The sequence below is a fragment of the Podarcis erhardii genome (genome assembly GCF_964252035.2).
Source record: "Podarcis erhardii genome assembly, chromosome: 9".
NCBI classification, from domain to species: Eukaryota; Metazoa; Chordata; class Lepidosauria; order Squamata; family Lacertidae; genus Podarcis; species Podarcis erhardii.
Window position 1 is genome coordinate 7,926,357 of NC_138512.1, and position 22,176 is coordinate 7,948,532.

Here is a 22,176-nt window from a genome sequence, read left to right on the forward strand (position 1 = left end):
CACTTGCTGTAATCAATAAAGTTGTGGCCTAAATTCTGCCAAAAACCAAAACAAAATTTGAGTCTTGTCTGAATTTATTTAAGGGGGAGGTTTAAAGGTCTAAACACGCAACTGTTAATTCCATGAGGAGCCATACTTGCTAGGTCAAATGAGCTAAGCTGCTCATCTTTTAAAATAGGCTAATTTTTTAGCAGATAAATGAACAATGACACTTACCCATCACATTTCCAGTATGGACTACCACTGTTCCACAGAGCTATACACGTGAGAGAGAAAGAGAGAAAGAGAGAGAGACATATGAAACTGTGTGGGGCAACTTCAGTATAGAAAAGTGAATGAATGGAGAAAATTGTGGGTGGGTGTTTTTATAAAGAAAGCAAAATAAGAATTATCTGCTTTTTCTGAAAGCTCTTAAGATCACCAACCCTTTTCTACTCCACCCTTTCAATGGCTGCTAGATATAAATTCTTAGGCAATTCTGTTATAATTGCTAAGTTAGGTCTGAAAAATACAAACAGGTCGTTAACGTTCACCACAAGTAGCACATGCATTTGCAGTCAGAAAATCCAATGGGAGATCTAGACCTTAGTCTCTTTTTTTTAACAGCAAGAAGACAAAGTCCCTTTTAATCAACTAAAAGCAGTAGTGGAAAGTGGAAAAGCATAGGAGGAGCGTGGCCGAGCAGGAAACAAAGTGGAGACGACTAGACTGTCACACTAAGAAGCAGGGTAAAGCAGTCCAGGCAGGGTTTTTCAAACTCTGTCTCAGGTACCACTCCTATTCAAGTTTTAGGTTTGGAGAGGGAAAAGAAAATAAGGTGCCTGCTTTTCAGTTAGACCAATTTTTCACTGATATTTTTAAAGTTAAGTGTTTTCAAAGTTGGCGATTTGCTTCTCGGCATATTTCAAATAATTAAATCACGCTAAATCAATAACCTTCTACACAATTTTGTTGTGTCATTTAGTATTCTCTCTCAAGGTACACCAACACTTATGCAAGTTAAATGGGGGAATCAGGAGGCTTGTTATTAAATATACCAAGAAAAAAGCACACCAAGAACTCAGGCCAATGTTGAAACTTACATTGGCCTGAGTTCTTGGTGTGCTTTTTTTCTTGGCATCAGGAGGCTGGCTGGTATGTGTGTGTGTGAGAGAGAACAACCAGGATATTATATTTAGGAGCCTGATATAAAACGTAGAGCACTCCTGATTTCATCAGTAAAAAGAACTCTGCAAGATGAAAACTGTTATGTACTGAAGTTCTCACCCTGGGCCAGCAGGGGGATACTGTAGATAGTTATGCAAATAAGGGATCGAAAGTGACATTCAGTGATTGGATAGTTTTAGAAAATTGTTACAGTTACATTGTACTGGAGCTCTATATAAGCAGGCTGATTGAACCCTTCAGTTCAGTTCTGTCCTGGCCTGTGAATAAACAAGAGCTGTTTGAAGAATCGTTGTGTTGTCTGATATGCTCACCCACAACTTAACAAAAACACCCCCAAATCAATTTTTGCCACTTTCACACAGATGCTACCACAACCTTCTGCAGGTCAAGTGCTTTCTTGAAGTGCAATTTTATGTGACCAGACTCAAATTTATTTGCATTTGCTTTAACCGCCTGCCTGCAACTCCCGACTCAGGGGGAGGTACAATCGCGCCCGACCAGGGTGATGGCCTGGCCGGGGGGTGCAATACAGTGTGGCTGCGATTGGACCTGCCAGAATTTTGTCACCCTCAGGGATGTCACGCGGGGCAGGCTGCCCCCACCTTGCTCCACCTCTGTGTGTCGTCTGCAACCATGTTTGTGGTTTGCTTTGCCCAAGCAAACCATGATTGATAATTGAAGAACAAACCTCAATTGTCACCAATTATGTGGAAAAGACAAATCATAAGTTTGGGCTCAGATAACATGACATATCAAAGTTTGGCTAGGATTTTTTTTAGCATTGTGCACCAGCACACTGCTTGTTCACATTAAACCATAGTTTCTTTTAAACCAAGCCAGCATATAATGCGATATAAGGCATATATTGAAAGAGAGAGCTAAGCAATGAGAAATCATGCAAAACAAAAAGTGGTTTAAAAATGTGCAGAAAAAAGGAGTGAGTGATTAATACACGATATATTAAGAGTGCTTATAAGGCAGGCAGTTTCAAATTGGTTTACCTTGTCAGAATTGGATTGTGTATACCATATAAATGCTCTTTATGATAACCATTATTACCATTTTCCAAACTGTAATAAAATAAATATACCAAGAAAGGACTGTGTTAATGATAAGATGCAACTCCATACACACTATGGTTACAAAGATGATAATTAAAAAAATTAACAAGGTGTTTGTTTTAAATGGTATCAGTTGCCCTTCCAAAATCTTTGCCTAAAGCAGCTGAGAATAGCCAACAAAAACAGAAGAATATAAGACAACTAAAACACCTCAGTATATATATTGTTAAAAAACAGTGTTAACTAGTCATGTCCATAGCGGAGCCTGTAGAATACCAAGGACTGTACGGTATGTCATGTACATTGAATTAATTCTACAGAAAGCTCTACTTCAACATGATCCGCATGAAGCTATTTGTGATAGGTATGGTGAGCAATATGCCAAAAAATGTAGAAAATAAATGCAATATATATCAAATATGTAACATCTACGAATTTAAAAAAAAGACCCTCCCACTTTACATGCTATAATATCAATTAAAATCTCTTACTTTTTCATGGGCATAGTTTCAACACTACAAAATATAAAAAAGAAGTAGTTATCATATGTGTTAATAAGTAATGGTACGTGATAAATATTTGGCTTTGCAGTATTTCCCTGTTGTTTTTTCACTGCTATTGTAGCAAAAGTATAATGTCAAAGTGATCTACACAATAAAAATAAACAAATGAGGAAAAGGCACTGGACAGACTTACGGGGAAATGGTTTTGTTTTTTTAAAAAAAGGTAAAAGTGAAGACAAGTGAAAAATAAGTAAAAATAGCTATCATAAAGTAAAATGCCAAGTCCCTGAGACAGAGGAACTGCAAATGGAAGAATAGAAGACTGGTTAGGGGAAGCAGAATAACTACACACAACAAAAGCAAAGGAAAATATGAGATCAGACATAATATGTTTTAAGTTCATAGCTACCACAAAGTTTCTATTGCATTATGGAATGTTTTAAGTGCAGGTTATTCTCTAAAGGTTTAATCCTGAATAACTATTCACAGGACCTGTCTACACCTCAAACCCTCAACTGTCTTGAATTATCCGGAAGAACCACTATTTCCAGAGCTCTGTACCAGGAAAACCCTCCCATTCCAGTTGTCTCTGTTTACTGTGTGTCTGTGCACTATACATGCCAAAGCTGAAGCCTGGGGAGTAAGCATTGCAGAAAATACCCACCTACCAGATTTATAAAAACCTCTGCATTCTATTCTTAAAAATAAAGTAATATATATATATATATATATTGGAATATCCGGGGATTGTAGTACTGTGAGGGAAAGAGGGTCCTTCAGATTTCTCAGTGCTCTCTGCAGACTAGGATTGTCTAGGGAGCAAATCACCGCTGCTGAATTAAATGAAAGCTATATAACACTGGGTTGAATCCAATGGAGCAATAAGTGAACATTCCATCAGTGCAAGGATTTCTGCTTGTGCAACAGAACCTTCTCCTTGCCCTCACCCCCAAATCAGTTCTAGGGTTCACTACTTTTTGCCTACGTTTCTCGCATCCCCCCTCTTTTTATTGCCTCCATTTCCCCTTCCTCTGTCTTCTCATATGCTGTTGAAATTTAAATGGGCAGCTACTTGCCCATGAAACTGTAAAACTCCTGTAAACGTCGGTGGCCCCGGATAAATAATGAATTCCATGCAACCTGTTCCTTTGAGTTGCTCTGAGACACCCTGATTTGCAGTACTATACGCAATCACAAAAGGAAATTATAAACATATTTCACATAAAGTGCTTTCTTGCATTTCTGCAGTCTTCCATTGTGGGCATTCTGCTTACTTACTCATCGTAAACATCTTCTGTATCCATCCGACGGTAGAATTTGGCTAGTTTCACAGCACAAATGATGGCAGGGATTAGAAATACTGAACAGCCCCCCAAACCAAACCAGAAGGCATTCTAGGGAAGACAAGAAACAACATTGAGGCACTTAATATATTCTCTGTTATCCAGCTTCCCTCATTCACTGGAACATCCCATATACTGGGCCTCATAATTTGCAACCGAGCAAGCTAAATGTGAGATGCGGGTGGCGCTGTGGGTTAAATCGCTGTGCCGCATGAGCTTGCCTGTAAAGCGAGATGAGCACTGCAACCCCAGAGTCGTTAGCGACTGGAGTTAATTGTGAGGGGTCCCTATTTATCTACTTGCACTTTGACGTGCTTTCCAAATGCTAGGTTGGCAGGAGCAGGGACCGAGCAACGGGAGCTCACCCCGTTGCAGGGATTCAAACCACCTACCTTCTGATCAGCAAGTCCTAGGCTCTGCAGTTTAACCCACAGCGCCACCCGTGTCCCTAGGGGTCCATTTACCTTTAAGCTAAATGTGAGCCAATAGCCATGTACTGTGAGCCTGCTCAGTGTTTAACAGGCCTCTGGTTATCTTCCTCAGGAAAGCGGGCTGACCTTCATGCCAAGTTGTGCTGCGCTGAGTTGGAGGGCAGCTTTCAAGCTATACAGCCCTACAGTATATGCAGAAGGGCTCCTGCACTGCAGAGCCAGACTACGAGTTGGGCAGAGTGAAGCAGCCACCTCAGGCGGCAGAAACGCAAGAGGCGGCATTTCCAGAAGCCCTTGTGAAGCTTGCCCTTTGTTTGCCTGGTGGTGGTGAGTCTTTGCAAGGGCTTTTCCTTCAAGGGAAGCTCTTGCGGAGATTCCCCCGGCACACACATTGTGTGGCTGGAGACGGGACCTTCTGCCTCAGGCGTCCAAATGTCTGAGGCCCCGCCTGCTGTGTTGTGTTGGAGTGGCAGGCACCAGGATGCTATTGCAAGCCCTGCGCTGGCAAATGCTCAGTTTTTACAGAAAGTAAATAAACCAGGGAAACACCTCACCCTCCATAACGTAAGCAGCCAAACCAAAATATACTTGTAAGCCAAGCTAAACTCAACTGGAGTGTGCCATCAGTCTAGCGCTACCCTGGGATGAACACGGAATGCATGTGAAACCCTTACAACAACTTAAAAAAATAAATAAATCACACAAGCACATTGCTTTATTCCAACCAGCCTACGACAAACCGCAATGTATGTGTAGGCCTCAGAAGATTAATATCCTAGCCAGGCTTTTCTCCTTCTGTAAAGAACAACAGATGTAGCTTTATCCCTGCTTGCAGTGGAGTAAATTCCTTGGTATCTTAGTGCAATTTTCTGGGTCAGGAAATATTGTTTATACAAGAAATAATAATTTAATGATTACACAGACCAGCCCAATTAGTTCCAGCTGTTAAAAAGGTGGTTTTACACTTTGCTTTCAACAGAACTGGAGACAGTCTGAACTTGTTCACCCAGTTATGCATGAAAAATCCAGGCCCATCCTAAATTAAGCAGGAAAGAAAACAACTCATGGTCCTTTAGGTGCCCTCAATTAGTAGCAGTAATTGCAGGAAATTTCTGAGGAACATTTAGCTTATTCCTTTCTGTGTCTTTTGCCAGTTTTCCCCCTCACACAAATATACAACTTCTACATTTCTCAAGGCAACTAGAAAATGCAGATGTTGCTATTTCAGGACAAAAGGAATCAGTGAATGCTGCCACTGTTCAGGAATGCATCCAAAATGTCTTTCTGTAAGTCAACAGAAGAAAGTTTTCCATTGCATTTAAATACTGTAAATTTCATTATAAGCTGCTTGATAAAATGATTAGCTCCAAACATATGTCTCCAGACTGGGCAGATGGAAAACCCAAGTTAAAGCTCAAACTTTTGGGACTTTTTAGCTTTTATAAAAAGAGAGAGAGATGAATGAAGATGAAATTGTAAGGGCTTGTTTATTGATTTAGTTATGAGATTTATATCCTGTCTTTCCTTGGGGTTATCAAGGCTCCTATAAAATTATGCATGCTATCTCCCATCGCACTAAAATTCCAGGCCACTCAATGAAATTAATCAGCAGATAATTGAGAAAGATGGAAGTGCTATTTCATAAAATGCATACTGCCTTCTGCCTTCCCAGCCACATGGAAGAAGCACATCTGTGGAACAGATTCCATGTGACTAGGAGAACATCTAAGCAAGTGGCCCGTGCACTTAGATAATTTAGATGGCCAGGAGAACAGAAAGGGCATGTGAGATGGATTTTCAGAAGGGATAGAACCACTGAAAAGACCACTTGTCTTGGAAAAGTCTAACTGTTGAATCTTTCTTCCAGGGTGGTGTCTATAAATGCTAATAGCCACAATGGCTAAGTGATAGCTAAGTGTGCCTCTGAATATCACATGCTTGGGGGTAAACAGATGCAATTTGTGCTTTTGTGCTCTCCTTGCAAGCTTCCAATAACCATCTATCTGGCCACCACTGGAAGCAAAATACTTTGGTCCGATTCAGCAGGTCCGTTTGTGTGAATAATTCCTCTAAAAACTGAGGTTTCAGCTTAATAGTTTTTTTGAGAATGGGGTCAGGAGAGAGTCAACCAGAGATATCTGATGCCAAAAAATGGCTGACCACTCCATTTCACATTAGGTCAATTGGCTTGGCTTTTCAGCGGCAATATCAAATCTTGTATCAACAAAGCGTGTTCTCCTTCATGGAGAGCATGTGTTGCGGTGGGGTCTATCAAGACATCCCCACTGTTGCTGGGCGGGTGAAGATAGCTGGCCACCACTGTGATTGGGCTCCTCTTGTCGTTGGGGAGAAGCTGATGTTGCCATTTTGTGACTGACATCCAAGAACTCTTAAATTCCCTGCGCACAGTGTTGAGCTTCCACTTTTCGCTGTGCGGACCAGATCACCCACCCTCCCTATATTTAGGGTTGTTCGCATTGACCTTGCTATGTCTCTCATGGGGTCGTCTGCTCTTGGGGCAGGGACCCGGTAGGAATTTTGTCCATTTGGCTGATTGGCTGGTGCCATTTCTTTTTTGCCTACTGGGTAGCAAATCGTCACAACTTGTAAGGGTGCGGTTAGGCATTGGTTTTATGAATTGGTTGGTGGAGGGGCATGGATTGGCTGTGCCTGCCCCTCCGATGCTGATGCTGCTACAAGGGTATTCCATTAAAGGAATCCAGGGGCTCGCCATGCTTTTGTCCGAACCCCTGTCAAGGGGCTAGGGCCACGCAAGAGCCCCTGGGAGCATTTGGGGAGAGGTGAGGGCATGGTACCCAGCTCCATCTTTCTCCCCAAAATGCTTTCCCTTTCTGATTTTCACAGGTGTGCGAATGTCAGTCTGTCCCCGTGCGGGGTCAGATAGTCGCAACCAATGCCTAAGCAACCACTCACATTTCATGTATTTTAATAAAGTTGTGGCCAAAATTATGCTAAAAACCTTGAACAAAAATTCTGTGTGAATTGTGTTTTATTGGGGTGGCTTGGGGACCTTGACACGCAACAAGCTGTTTCTCAAGATTACCGTACTTTCCGGACAAGTGATTTCCAAATTCCTGAAAGACATGTGAACTGCAACTCTTTGGGAGATACTGTGTAATACACATGTACCTTTCTTATTTCCCAAGTCTACCTTTATGCAAATGCTACCGGTTCTCTAGTCTTAGCATAAGCTGTCTCAGCAGAGAAATAAAAAGATTTAACCCTCCCTCCTTCACAATTAATTTTTTTTTGAAGAATGCAAAATATTCTTACCACAGAATCTGTTATATAGCTGCATAGAAATATATCTATAGCAGTATCAACCACATTCGCAATGGGCTTACAAGGTGCCACTTCCACAGCAATCTAGAAGAGATCAGAAAAAAATTTCAAGTGCTGAACATTAGATACAGAAAATTCCCAAGAAGAAGCATTTTATACTAAGCTGCAAAGATAGATATATGATTCTGATACCCAATCTGAATTAATCATATTTGGTAGGATAATTAATGTTATGTTCTAATCTACTATGTTGTTTCTAGTAGCAGTGTTGATACACCAATATGTTTAATTTCCCTCCCCCCCCCTGCAATGGAAGTTCTCTAAATGGCCTTTGCCCAAGAGGTGGGGGGTGGGGAGATATCTTACCGATTCCTTTACCCATTCAGCGTACTGCTCAAAGTAACCGATTATAGTATCCATATACTTTTTAGTTTCCTTTTTTGGGGAAAAAAAGAAATGGACATGTTAAGTTACACACATAAGAATTCCAAATACAATGCACTGTGTGTGGGTTTTTTGTTTTTTTAAAAAAACATTAAAACCTACCTGAATAATAACGAACGAAGCATTGTTGTTTATAAGAAGTTGTGCACTATTAACAGCAGTGATCACACTTCTGACTTTCCCCTGGAAAAGGAGGAAAAAGAAGATTATGGGGTGGTGAAAGAAAAAGTATGCTGTTGAACTACCCAAACTGCTAACCATTATACAGTTAAAAGAAAAATTCTGCAACACACAGTCAGAATTACACAAAGGGGAGTAAAAAGCAAACAACCCAGACACCCACGGCTGGTTCATACATGCATGTTCATTACTTGATGATATAGTGAATCTTGGTTTTGGATTTGAGACTCTTGTCATTCATATGTAAGAGTTTCAAATCCAAAACTAAGATTTCACTGTATCATCAAGTACAGTCATACCTCGTGTTACGTTTGCTTCACGTTGTGGTTTTTCAGGTTACAAACGCTGCAAACCCGGAAGTGTTTACTTCCGGGTTTGCCGTGTGCAGAATCAATCTGCGAACTTTGCACATGCGCAGAAGCGCTCTATTGTGCTCCGCGCATGCGCAGTAGTGGCACTCTACTTTTGGACTTTTTTGGGTGCAAATATCACCCCAAAATGGATCGCATCATTCGTAAATAGAGGTACCACTGTAATTATATAAATATATATGAATTATTTCAAAAAAAGAATGATATAGATTACCATACAGAACACAGAATGCACAATATTCATATTCATTCATATATATATAAGCAGTGATTCAAACAAATGATCTTTCCAAAATAAAAGAACAGTTTGACCAGATAAAATAAGGATCATTTCCAGACAGATACAAAATCTCTAAATTTATGGCATCCCCTGATACCTTAAAACCAAGTATAAAATATGTAGAATTTGTATATACTGTATGAATAAATACCCTTCTAGTCTCACATTACCATAGTTGAGATTCCAATAGTTGGTAAAAAAGTTCCATCTCTCTAGTAGATCACATCTGCCACTCCTTCCTTCCTTCCTTCCTTCCTTCCTTCCTTCCTTCCTTCCTTCCTTCCTTCTAGATCAGTCATTTGATTCATAATGGCCGATTGAATACATTTCACTGACCATTCCTATACTACAAGAACATTTGGGTCCTTCCACTTCCAACTAAACTATCGTAGCTATCAAAACAGAAACCAATTCTATCAGCCTTATATTAGCATTGATTTTATATAGTTCATTATTTTTATTGATGTTTTAAATAGCCTCAAAGTATTTTATACAAAGTCATTCATAAATGGAGTGATATAAATAATGCCACTTCAGTCAGTTATTCAGACCTTAATGTATGTCAAACTACATGTGATGTGGGAGGTCTGCAACTCAGTCTCCCAGAATGTTTTTCTTTGGGTGAAAGCAGCTGTGAGGGGCAGGAAAATTTGGACTGGGGCAGGCCAGAAATTGTAAGCTCCTGACCCAGGAGCTGTAAGTCAAAAGAAGGGACAATGCAGCAGTCTTTTCCATCTCCACAGCTAATAGCAGCTTGTGAATAGGGGCATCTTAATTCAGGAAAACAATGCTAGAGAAAGGGTTGCAGCCCTGATTCAAATTCTTCCATAGCTGCTTTTAACCAAAGACCATAGATTCCCCCATATCACTTATGGTCCTGAGAGACAGGCAAATGGCTACACTTATGATATTATAATACTACATCCAAAAAGTTATAAAAGCTTTGTGTGTGGCTGCCACACTGCTACGATTGTTCGCCATCATGAGATAAACAAGCCAGTTGTGAAAGCTTCACGCTATACATTTTTAGGTGTTTTGGAATATATTTAAGTGTACACTTAAAAATTTGAAGGCTGCATGCAGACAAACCACAGTTGGAGGGTTGGGAATGGGCCCTGTGCTCACATGGACCCTTCCTGTCCCTCCGTTTGTGCAGCTTAATCACCCTGTATTTTTTGCTTTATAAGACTCATTTTTCCCCTCCTAAAAAGTGAGGGGAAATGTGTGTGCGTCTTATGGAGCGAATGCAGGCTGCGCAGCTATCCCAGAAGCCAGAACAGCAAAAGGGATTGCTGCTTTCACTGCGCAGTGATCCCTCTTGCTGTTCTGGCTTCTGAGATTCAGAATCCCCCCCCCCTTGTTTTCCTCCTCCAAAAACTAGGTGCGTCTTGTGGTCTGGTGCGTCTTATAGAGCGAAAAATACGGTAATTGCTTCCTGGTTTGAGCAAACCATGGTTTCCTACATTCCACCACAACTTCAGATAAGGAAGCAATTCCATAGACTGCACAATAAGGGGAGGTGGGAGCACTCAAGCATAGGGATGATTTCCAGTCCTCTAAACTATAATCTGGAGGATCATGCAGTCACGGCTGGAGGCCTAATTTTCACTAAGGTAGCAAATCTGTAGTCTCAATACTTCTTAGTATTAACAAATTCCCTTTGTGTAACAAGCTAGCATATCAGAGAGATCACTAAATTTTAACACTTCCCCCTAACATGTAGTTTCCTATGTGGAGATTATTTTGTCTGGTGGACTTTAAAGTGCTCAGCATTGTCTGAATGGAACTGATAATGTTTGGACTCGGTTATCAGGTGAACTTAATGTACAACGTTCCATCTCTTCACTAGAGTAAAATGAACACAAAATACTGACTAGCAAATATGTCGCAAAATAGGTAGTTAATGTTTTAAAGAAACAACCCTAACAGGGGTTTTATTTCAGAAGAAACAAATGAACAAAAACTTACAGGAAGCTCTGATGATGTTTTCTGCAGGAACCTTATGCTCTGGTTTAAAGTGCTCTGGTTAAAGACACAAAACAAAAGGAAGTCTATCACACAAACCTCTTATACCATATTTCAGAGAAAAAGCTTGATCTGTAAAGCCACATTTCCTGAATATAAAGCCTTGTAAATACGTATCTATTTTAAGTAGAATGGAAACCATTCTCGTGGTGTAGTTTTATGTAGTTTGAAATACAGCTGGAACATGAATTTACGGTGTCAGCTTGTTTTCAATGCTACAAAGTTCAGGCAATGGAAAACGAGAGTGCATAAAAATTAAGAAACTACCCTCCCTCCCATTTTATAGACTACAAAGATCTAGGCCAGGAGCTGCTAATCTTTGGACTTGCTGGTATTATCAAACTGCAATGTCCACCCGGCCTAGCCAGAAAGATGAACAGCCAATGGTAGAGATTGTAGCCAACAGCACATGAGGACCACAAGCTTCCTCATCCCTTCTCTCAGTGGTCCTACAATTCCATGAAGCTGCAGTGTGGACAGGTGTCCACTGTTAAGATTACAAGCACACTTCAAGATCTCTATGGGAGAGGTCATTCAGTGTCACGGGTGCCACACCAATTAAAATCCAGGCTTTCCAAGTTCAAGGTCAGAATTACATGTCATGAGAAAGATGGGCTGCCCAATATCAACACCCTATGAGTTTCCACAGTGCCAGCTCCATGTCATGGGCTGTCAATGGTGAAAAAACGTAACATAGTGACATGAATGCAGGCATAGGCAAACTCGGCCCTCCAGATGTTTTGAGACTACAATTCCCATCATCCCTGACCACTGGTCCTGTTAGCTAGGGATGATGGGAGTTGTAGTTGTAGTCCCAAAACATATTGTACATCTTGCACATCTTGTAACTTGTACAACATGTTGAGGGGAAGGGGAGAAACTTGGACTGGGCTGGTGTTTATGGAGTCAGCCCTAATTTATTGGAACATGTAATTACACCCAACTCAGCTTTTCTTTATTGGAACATGTAATTTATTGGAACATGTAATTACACCCAGGGATGTGGGTGGCGCTGTGGGTGAAACCAGAGAGCCTAGGGCTGCTGATCAGAAGGTTGGTGGTTTGAATCCCTGTGACGGGGTGAGCTCCTGTTGCTCGGTCCCTGCTCCTGCCAACCTAGCAGTTTGAAAGCACGTCAAAGTGCAAGTAGATAAATAGGTACCGCTCCGGCGGGAAGGTAAACGGCGTTTCCGTGCACTGCTCTAGTTCGCCAGAAGCGGCTTAGTCATGCTGGCCACATGACCCGGAAGCTGTACGCCGGCTCCCTCGGCCAATAAAGTGAGATGAGCACCACAACCCCAGAGTCGGCCATGACTGGACCTAATGGTCAGGGGTCCCTTTACCTTTACAGCTTTGTACTATGATGTTGGCTTATAACATGTCATATGCATTTAACAGAGCAGCTGCAAGATGTTATTATGGACCATATGCAAGGACGCAGCATCTGTCTACAACCAAGTGTACCACTGTCTTATACTCTCCCTGTCCCCACTGTTCTGGTTTTTTGCTCAGGTTTCTCTGCAAAGTGCCATGTACCGTATAACATCATCAGGTTGATAAAAGTATCACACTGAGGCTGAATGTGGAGTCCCTGATCTGAAATGTGTCTAATGCCCCCACTCGCAGTGTAAGAAAGGAAAAGCACTTACCCTAGCTCTAACATATTTCTTGACAGTCAGTTTTTGGAAAAAAGAAATATTGAGAATGATTAAGAGTTAATTAGAAGAGCGAGGGGGGAGCGAGGAAACAAGCAAACAAGAACACAAGAACAAGTACTTTTAGGCGAGGAAATTATTTCAAAACAAAATACAGCATCTTGAAGCAGCAGTAAAATCATAAGAAAAGCCAAATTATAGCCTAACGTGTAGAAAGATATGAAATGCCACAACTGGCCCTTCCCCGGCTCAACTCAGCTTTAAACAACTTGTATGCTGGATGTTAAAAGAAACTCTGCTTAGTTTTAAAAGCAGAAACGGGAGAGAAAGCTTCAGATTTCTTCCTCATAGCTGTGCCAGGGAATAAGAGGGGAGTGCGCTAAACATAAAACCATAGTTTAGTTTACACACAAAAAAGGACACTAAAACTTTACTCCAGAAAATATTTGTACAAGAAGCATCTTTGTGTAAAGTCAAGAAATAGCATGAATGGAGGCAGTCTTGACTGATATCCGAAACTGATTTGTAGCTTGTTGAATACACTTTCCCAATCATGCCCTAGCCCAATAACTGCAAAGTTGTTTTTTTTTTACCATTGCTTGCTCCAATGGAACAACTTGTTGGTTATGTATCACGCGGATACTATTTGCATGTCCTTTTAATGCATTTTCTAATGCTCCTTTAGGCTGCAAAGACAAACAAACAAGTTACTAAACATCTTACAATTCTAGATAAATAAGTCTTCTTTTCCAAAGAAGTGAGTCATTTCTCATTCTGTGTCAGAAACAGCAAAATGCCATTAAGGTTCTAAGAAAATATACGCCCTTCTACCAATTCTTGTGAGTTGTTATTTAGATACGTTCCCCACACGGCTGTTTCTCTTTGCAATACTGAAAAAAACGAAGTTCAAATACTGAAAAATATGTTCTGGTAAACTTTAATTTTTATTCAGTTATTGGGATAAATACATTTTCCTTTAAGATAAATGACAATTATTTTTCCAGTGGACCAAAAGGTGTAATGGCGCCCTCCACTGAGATATTTAATTATGGACAAATACTTATTGGAAGCAAATGTACGCTTCCTGCCCCTTTTTCCTGGATGAGTTGTTGAAGGGAGAGAGTGCCAAGCAGGAAGATGTTATGCCTCATCTTAGCAACACTGGCCAGGTGGAACATGCAAAGCTGATTCAGGTTAATGCCCACTGCCAGCAATTATTTTTATGCCAAATAAAGTACAGATAGATTCACCCAAGTTCTGCTTTCGCAGGCATCCTACTTTGCTAGCTCATATGGTCCACTTTAAGGACATACACAGCATCTTGTATTAATCCTGTCTTCCAGGTAAGTCATCAGAATGCTTTAGGTGAGCTTGGCTAAGCAGATATCTACTTTAAAAATATATTCTTCCATTTACAGCCGCGACTCAACAATGGAAAGTGGAATACATTCAGAATAAACACGTTGTGATTCGAGTACCCATCCCCCACTTTGGGTTAATAAAGACACGTGGACACAGTATATTAGGTTAATGGGTTAGAAAAGGCCACAACTTTATTGATTACAGCATGTGAGAAGGTATTGGCTTAGGCAGTGGATAAGAGCAAATTTGACTCCACCCACTCGGAGAGGGGTGAGTCTGACGAATAAGGGGAACCTGTTGATGCCAATACAACTATAAGCTCTCCCCTGATGTCACCGGGGGTCGTGCCATGGCTCCCCGCCACACAGGGCATCGGACAGGATCCACGACCACCGGATTCCTTTAACGGAATACCCAAAAGTGAAGGGGTAGGCGATGGCCACACCTTGCCCCTCCATACACCAACAACACATTCCAATGCCTAACCGCCAAATACCAGGAAAGTTGTGACGATTGCTACGAGGTAGGCGGAAAAAACCAAGAGGCTGGTGCCAATTTGCCAATTGGAAAAAACTCCTACCAGGCCCCCTGGGCAACCAGGGCGACCAACCATGGGTCCATAGCAAGGTCAAGCGAGAAACTACACACTAAAGGGAGTGCTGGTGGGTGACTCGCGAAAATCGGCAGCGCAATGGCGGGGAGAGCTGGCGTGGCCGCATTTGGGCGGCTAAACCACGCCCCCCGCAGTGTCTCCCGATTGGGTGCGCCAGCGATGATGGCAGGGCAGGGGGCAGAACGCCCCCTGCATGACGCGAGGATCTGGTCCCGTTCACAACCCCTCCCCTCCGGAAGGAGGAGAGGCTTTCTCATGACAGTTTCATTTCAATCAAATCAAAACTCACCAATTGGTCTGCCCGTGCTTCCAAATCATTAGCAAAGGACAAGAGATCCACTTTGGTAACACTCTTATTGATCTGCACAAGACAGAAGCAAAAATCAGATCATTGTAGCACTGAGAGAATGAGGATTGTTAGGCTTCTGGTAGTTGAGCATTATTGCTGCTCTGAATTAAAATTGGAGGCACACTCGAGTCTTACAACTGAAAAGGCTGGAAGAAAGCACACAACATCTTGCACAGCAAATACACAGCGGATGACCTCCTTAGAGGGAATGAAGTTTTGGTCTCCCAGTGTGAGAGAGATGTGACCTTGCAGGTGTCTAAAAGGTGCACACCCAAAGTCCAATAGGTGTATTCAATACTGAATTTATTTCTCATGGTGAACTAGCCATTCCCTCAAGCCACACTAGGGAGCACTAGTACATAGAGCTTAAATCAATTGCTTCAAAGGTTTATGGTGATTTCATTGCAGTTTGAGATGAGTATATACAGGCGAGTGCTTATATCTTTAAAAGGCATGCCTTGGTGTCAAATACCTGTATTTACTGGGGTGAGGGGTTGGAGGGAAAAAACTCTCTAAACCACATGAAAACAGAACTTACCTCCCCAGTGTCTTACCTCTGACAGATATGCTGCAAAGTTTATCTCATTTATTCCCGAGGAACTGAAATTCATCAAATTCTCCTTTCCCCTCTCATCAAGCAAGACTATATTGCTTAGATTTATATTAATATGCTTGATTTTCAGCGATACATCTTCTGCATACTATAGGAGACAAAAGCAGGAGGAAGCAGCTCTTATCAAACATTAGAACATTTACAACAGCAAGTGGAACAATTCCTACTGCCAGCTTCTCATTTGAGACACACACAGCTTTCATCTTGACATGCAGCAGAACTAGTGTGGTAAAGTTATTGTTTGTCATTTTCTGTTCTATCGATTTTTTTTAACTGCCTTGAGTGTTTCATAGAAGAAAGACAGGACAAAACATTCTGAAATGAATAAACGGAATATCACCACTTGAGACTGCAGATAGGAAATATTTTTTTTCTGAATGCATCATTTCATTTCATATTATTTTTAAATTATTCCTGCAGGAAAGTGCTGTGCTAGACGCTTCTTTTCTATTAACAAATATTTTTTTACTGTATGTAAAAATGTATTCTACTCTACATGCTATGAAATACCCAGACCCTATTCTAATTAAATCAGGACTCTACTGCCTCATTCAGACAAAATTCAGTGAGTAACTAGTGTACAGAAATGGCCAGAAATGGCCGTCACTATAAAATTCAGGTGTGCCCAAACCTTTTTCAAAGAGGGCCAGATTTGATGAAGTGAACATGTGTGAGGGCCGAACAAAGTTACCCCAAAGTTACTGAGCTTTTTTTAGGATTGAAGTTTACCCCAAAGTTGTTGGGATTTTTTAGGATTGAAGTTGTTGAGCTTTCTTTACGATTTTACCCGAAAGTTGTTGAGCTGTTTTTAGGATTTTACCCTAGGACATATACTGCCACGGGGACCGGATTAAATCAACTGGTGGGCTGGATTAGGCCCCCAGAGCAGACTTTGGACATGCCAGATGTTGTTGGACTACAACTCCCATCCTCCCTGAGCTCTGGCCTTGCTAGCTAGGGGTGATGGGAGTTGTAGTCCAACAACATCTGGGGACCCACAGGTTGAGAAAGGCTGTTCTACAGGCTTGCAGCTACTGGACTGCTGTCCAGGAAGGAAGGAAGGCCTTTGGCTGAAAGAGGTTTCCTGCCCATGATCTGCTGGCTTGGGCTGATTTTTCATCAATATGGCACTCACCTCAACCGGAGGGGCAGCAAAAGTAACACGTCAGCTGAGGAGTGGATGGGCGGGCGGGCTGAACAAATAAACTAAATCCAGGTAAGACCTAAGTTATTTATTTTTAAAAGAAGACTGCAGACATTCAGCACTAAAGTACCCATTATACTATAGGTTATGCTCACAACCGGGACACGGGTGGCACTGTGGTCTAAACCACAGAGCCTAGGGCTTGCTGATCAGAAGGTTGGCAGTTCGAATCCCCGCGACGAGGTGAGCTCCCATTGTTCGGTCCCTGCTCCTGCCAACCTAGCAGTTCAAAAGCATGTCAAAGTGCACGTAGATAAATAGGTACCGCTCTGGCGGGAAGGTAAACGGTGTTTCCGTGCACTGCTCTGGTTCGCCAGAAGCGGCTTAGTCATGCTGGCCACATGACCCAGAAGCTGTCTGTGGACAAATGCCAGCTCCCTCAGCCTATAGAGCAAGATGAGCGTGCAACCCCAGAGTCGTTCACGACTGGACCTAACGGTCAGGGGTACCTTTACCTTTACCTTATGCTCACAACCGATATTAACTTACCATGCTAACATTCAGAAGTTCATGGATGTTGAACAGGTTTTCCAGGCGCAGGGTAGTATAAAGGCCTTTGTTTTCCTTGCAATCACTGAAGACACATGTAAAATAAACACCAACAGGTTAACAAAAATAGCTGGCAACATTGGCCATCAAAAATCCCCCTTTTTAGATAAGTATGCCAGATATCCAAATGCACTTGTGAGAAATAATAGTGTCCTTGAGAACTATTTCCAGGTGAAACTTGTGTTTCACAAACATCCACAACCAGACCTCCCTGGAAAACCCATATACCACCTCTTTTGAAACAGAAAGGAGCTAATCAGTTTGCAATATGTTGTGGAGGTCTGCCAGTGGTACTGGATTACCCAAGAGGCAGTCTACGTATGTGCTTAGGGCACCAGCAAAGCAGGGCAACAAAAAGTGTTTTAAAAAAAGCATTGAAGCAGTCATTATGGCAAAAATCAGAATTTTCTTAGGCTTCCTTTCAGTCCACTACAGACTCCCCCCCCCCAATTTTTTTTCTGTCCTTGCTGATTCCCATCTAAACCTGGAGGAGTCCTACTAATTTATGTTGAAATAATATGAGGAAATCAGATTTGGCAATAAATCTATTTTTATTTACAGATAGGTAGCCGTGTTGGTCTGCCATAGTCAAAACAAAATAAAAAAATTCCTTCCAGTAGCACCTTAAAGACCAACTAAGTTAGTTCTTGGTATGAGCTTTCGTGTGCATGCACACTTCTTCAGATACACTTCTTCAGATATCTATTTTTATTATTGATACACTCTTCGGACTTATATGTACTTGAGTGATTTTTCTTCCTTTGTGTGTGTGTGAGAGAGAGCAGAGATTTAAAGGGCGGCATCTATAAGAAATGGAAGATGACGAAGGAGGAGAAGACACATGTAGTCCACAATTGCAGGGAGGTCAGGTGGGCTAAAGCTCAGAACGAGTCCAGACTTGCATAAAGAGGTTAAAAATAATTAAAATGGTGGCTTTTTGTCTATGTTTGAAGTCGGAGGAGTAAATCTGCGTGGAGAAGAAGAGAAATACTATTGGGTGACAGAGAAAAGGTGGAACTCCTCAACATCTACTTTGCCTCTGTCTTCTCCCAAAAGGAAAAGAGTGCAGAACCTGGTGATAACAGAATAAATGTTATGGCAAGGGAGTTGCAGCCCAAGACAGGAAAAGAGGAGGTCTCACAAAAAAGGCAGTTTTAGTGACATTTTGAAACATGTAAACCTCAGTTTAGTCAATGAGCTTCAATCGTGTAGCAGTGCAAAATTTCAAATAAGCCATAACTGCATTTGTTTATATCATAAGACATGCAGAGTTACCTGTAAACTTTTTCAAATGTCAAGTCAATGTTTGGATTTTTTAAAATGATTCCAGAAAGATAGTATTTCAGCTGCTGATTCAGCAAATATGGCGTATCCAAAACCTGGAAAACAACGAAAAAACCAATGTTCTTTTTCTCTACATGACAATTCTAAGAGCTTTACATATAAAATTGAAGCATCTCATGTGATTTCTTGAGTCTACTGTAGTTTGGTTTCAAGAAAAACCATGGACCTTAAGGTTAGAGAAATCATGCACAATCTATTCATGTCTTAATTGGTTATAGACTTAAACCAATCCTGAGTTTGGTTTTATAAGCAAATAGGTAACACACACCTTTTCTATAATCTGAACACCTAATTTAGACTGATTAGGAACTCATTAAAATAATAATGTCTTAGGATATGAGAAGTTTTAGATGATATGAAGGCCGTGAGACCAGCAAGAATTTGCTACGTCCAAGTGAGACACATTTTATTGTTGCTTAGGAAATTTAACAATTTGAGAAAGAGAAAACCCTCAGCTTAGGTGAAAAGTCTGGTAAGTCAAATTTGTTCTTTGCTGTTGAGCTACCCCAAAATTTCGTGAAAACCTAGGAAAGGATCTACAAATGACAGAATGGACTTGGAGATCTGGAGAAATGTAATTTTTGAATTGTCCTCTGCTGACCTGAAAGAAGACTTCTTTTGAAATTCAGTTTCGCTTGCATTTGCCCCCATTTAAAATTATAACCAGTCATACGATTTGTACTGGCACTTTTAAACAATGCAGTTTTTGGACATGGTCTATAACAACCCCTCTGGAATGTGTTATTAATCTAGATTTATTTTGTAGTCCTGACTTCACTGTTATGTATCCTAAGTGTGACTTAGAATTGACAGTGACTAGATTATAGTCACTAAGATGTGCACTGAGGCCAATTAGAAGCTAATTAGGGACACAGGGAGCATCTTATACCAGATTATATTATGATGATGGTATAAGATGACGAGGCTACAATCCTATACCCACTTACCTGGGAGTAAGCTCCGCTGAATTCAATGAGACTAACTTCTGAGTTGACAGCGACTGAGGGGTGCTATAAAGAGACTGAAGTAGGAACCTGAAAGTCCAAGTTCAGATCTCATCTCTGCTAGGAACAACACACACACACACTCAGGTCCATTCACCAAACTGCAACAGGGTGATAATACTACTTATTTACCCTATAGTGCTGCTGATGGGATAACAAGATGTAGAGGAAGTGCTTTAAGCAAAAAGCAGCACTATGTAAATATAAATGATTATCTAGTGTAGGTAAACATTGAAGTTATGCTATCTAAGGCAATGCTGACTTCAGTGTGTTTTTCCATTGTTGTTGATCACTTAAAGGCCTTGATATGAGGAATCTTACTTTGAATAAACTCCTGTCTTCAAATGGTTCACAAACAAGCTTCTCCATATTTCCTCCCGTAATGAAAGTGACCACTACTATTAGCATCAGAACCCAGGAGAAAAGAAAACTGAATCCAACTCCGCTGAAACAAAACGAGGGAAAAATAATAATACATCATATGAGTTGGTTTAAGAGGCATTTGAAAAGGACCAACTAAAATCAACTTACTGAATCGTGACAAGGAAAACAAAGACAAGCAAAGTGATTCTTAATAAAACAAGCACGGCACACAAATTTATACCATAGCATTCCTAGCAACGATTGCTGTCATATAAGCTCACATGAGCAAGTATTTGTTGTATCTGTCACACGCAGAGACCCATCCCAGTTGGGGGAAGAGTGTCAACTGTGATGAGAATTTGTGAAAACAAGGAGGCAACTCAGAACCTTGGGGGCAAACGTAGCTTTCGAGTAACAGGAACCAAGAACTTCCAGACTAAGGATTGGAATTGGTGGCAATCTGTCCTTTCAAGTGAAGAAGACAGCATTACAGTGCAATTCTAGCCATGTCTACTGAGAAGTAAGTCCCACTCAACTGGCGCTGTGGGTTAAACCACAGAGCCTAGGACTTGCCGATCAGAAGGTCAGCGGTTCGAATCCTCATGACGGGGTGAGTTCCCATTGCTCGGTCCCTGCTCCTGCCAACCTAGCAGTTTGAAAGCATGTCAAAGTGCAAGTAGATAAATAGGTACCGCTCCAGCGGGAAGGTAAACGGTGTTTCTGTGTGCTGCTCTGGTTCGCCAGGAGCGACTTAGTCCTGCTGGCCACATGACCCGGAAGCTGTACGCCAGCTCCCTCAGCCAATAAAGTAAGATGAGCGCTGCAACCCCAGAGTTGGTAATGACTGGACCTAATGGTCAGGGGTCCCTTTACCTTTAATCCCAGGTAAATGGGGTTAGGATTGCAGCCTTAGTACTTTCCCATAAGTGGACCCCTTGGGGGGGGGGAAGCATTAGAATAATCTTTGAGGAACAGCTTAAAAGTTCTCTCTTCCACCCACTTTTCGATTTCCTCCTTCGAGACTTCAGATGGATTTTGAAACGCCTGCTTCAAACAGGTTTGCTTTAGAGACTGCAGTGAAACACTCCTTTTATACCCTAATTAGCATTAGCTTTTCTGAAGTCTTCAATTCCCAGGATGGTTTAAAAATAGTTGCTTGCTGCCAAAGGCAGTTTCATCACAGCAATAGGATTCAATATTCTTTTCTCTGTTAAAGAAATTAGCCAGATCAGACACTATAGAGCTTTTTCTAATCTCCCCCCCCCCTTTTTCTTCTAATTCTTCACATCTAATTAAGGGCCCCTTCATAAATCACATGACAGCAAACTTGGTTTTCTCACCAAGTGTACACAGAGCAGTCACCTGGAGTTCTCAGACAAGCATACCTGTATGGTACAAGCGGCTGCAAGCAAATATTGGTCACATTTACATGTGACATGTTTAGGTCTGTATAAATAGCATGCACATCTAAACAATATCATTTGTGACACATGAACCCACACTAACTTTCTCCAACGTATCTTTCATTGCTCTGTATAAAGATCAGATATTTTAGAAAGGCTCACGTTTTAATGTCATTAGGCTGTAGAGGGCTCTCTCACTATCTTTTTAGGAATTCAGTCAGCTCTCTAAAGGATCAACAGTGTTTGCTTAAATGACCTTTAATTTTTAAAATAATTTAATATCCTGCCTCAGGAAGGAATTCAAAAGCTCACACGCCATATTGAGAACACCCATTGATGCAAAAAAAAAAAAAAAAAAAAAGATTTCTTTTGTTTTCTTTCTTTCTTTCTTTCTTTCTTTCTTTCTTTCTTTCTTTCTTTCTTTTTCTTTCTTCCTTTTTCTTTCTTCCTTTCTTTTTTTTGTCTCCAAACTTATTTTGTCAATGCAGCCCTCTTAATCTGGTGACATTCTTTGTTTTTTATGTTTTCATTAAAGATTTTTCTTGTTATTACAAAAGTACATATTCAGTCTCTGTTTTCCGTTCATAGAATCTTTGCTACAGATCAGTT

The 22,176-nt window shown here is 41.1% G+C and overlaps 1 protein-coding gene across 1 annotated transcript in view; it reads right to left on the minus strand.

Moving 5' to 3' along the window:
• Positions 1 to 22,176, minus strand: part of PROM1 (prominin 1) — a 105,531-nt gene that overhangs the window by 3,487 nt on the left and 79,868 nt on the right. The window contains exons 15-28 of the mRNA XM_081876513.1: positions 20,123 to 20,246; positions 18,729 to 18,832; positions 17,394 to 17,478; positions 15,642 to 15,788; positions 15,028 to 15,099; positions 13,357 to 13,449; positions 11,052 to 11,105; positions 8,355 to 8,435; positions 8,175 to 8,243; positions 7,800 to 7,892; positions 4,010 to 4,125; positions 2,720 to 2,743; positions 2,169 to 2,237; positions 217 to 256 (exon numbers count right to left, since the gene is read on the minus strand). Coding sequence (XP_081732639.1) covers positions 238 to 256; positions 2,169 to 2,237; positions 2,720 to 2,743; positions 4,010 to 4,125; positions 7,800 to 7,892; positions 8,175 to 8,243; positions 8,355 to 8,435; positions 11,052 to 11,105; positions 13,357 to 13,449; positions 15,028 to 15,099; positions 15,642 to 15,788; positions 17,394 to 17,478; positions 18,729 to 18,832; positions 20,123 to 20,246 — 1,150 coding nt within the window. The 3' untranslated portion in view covers positions 217 to 237. The remainder of the gene's footprint in view (positions 1 to 216; positions 257 to 2,168; positions 2,238 to 2,719; positions 2,744 to 4,009; positions 4,126 to 7,799; positions 7,893 to 8,174; positions 8,244 to 8,354; positions 8,436 to 11,051; positions 11,106 to 13,356; positions 13,450 to 15,027; positions 15,100 to 15,641; positions 15,789 to 17,393; positions 17,479 to 18,728; positions 18,833 to 20,122; positions 20,247 to 22,176) is intronic.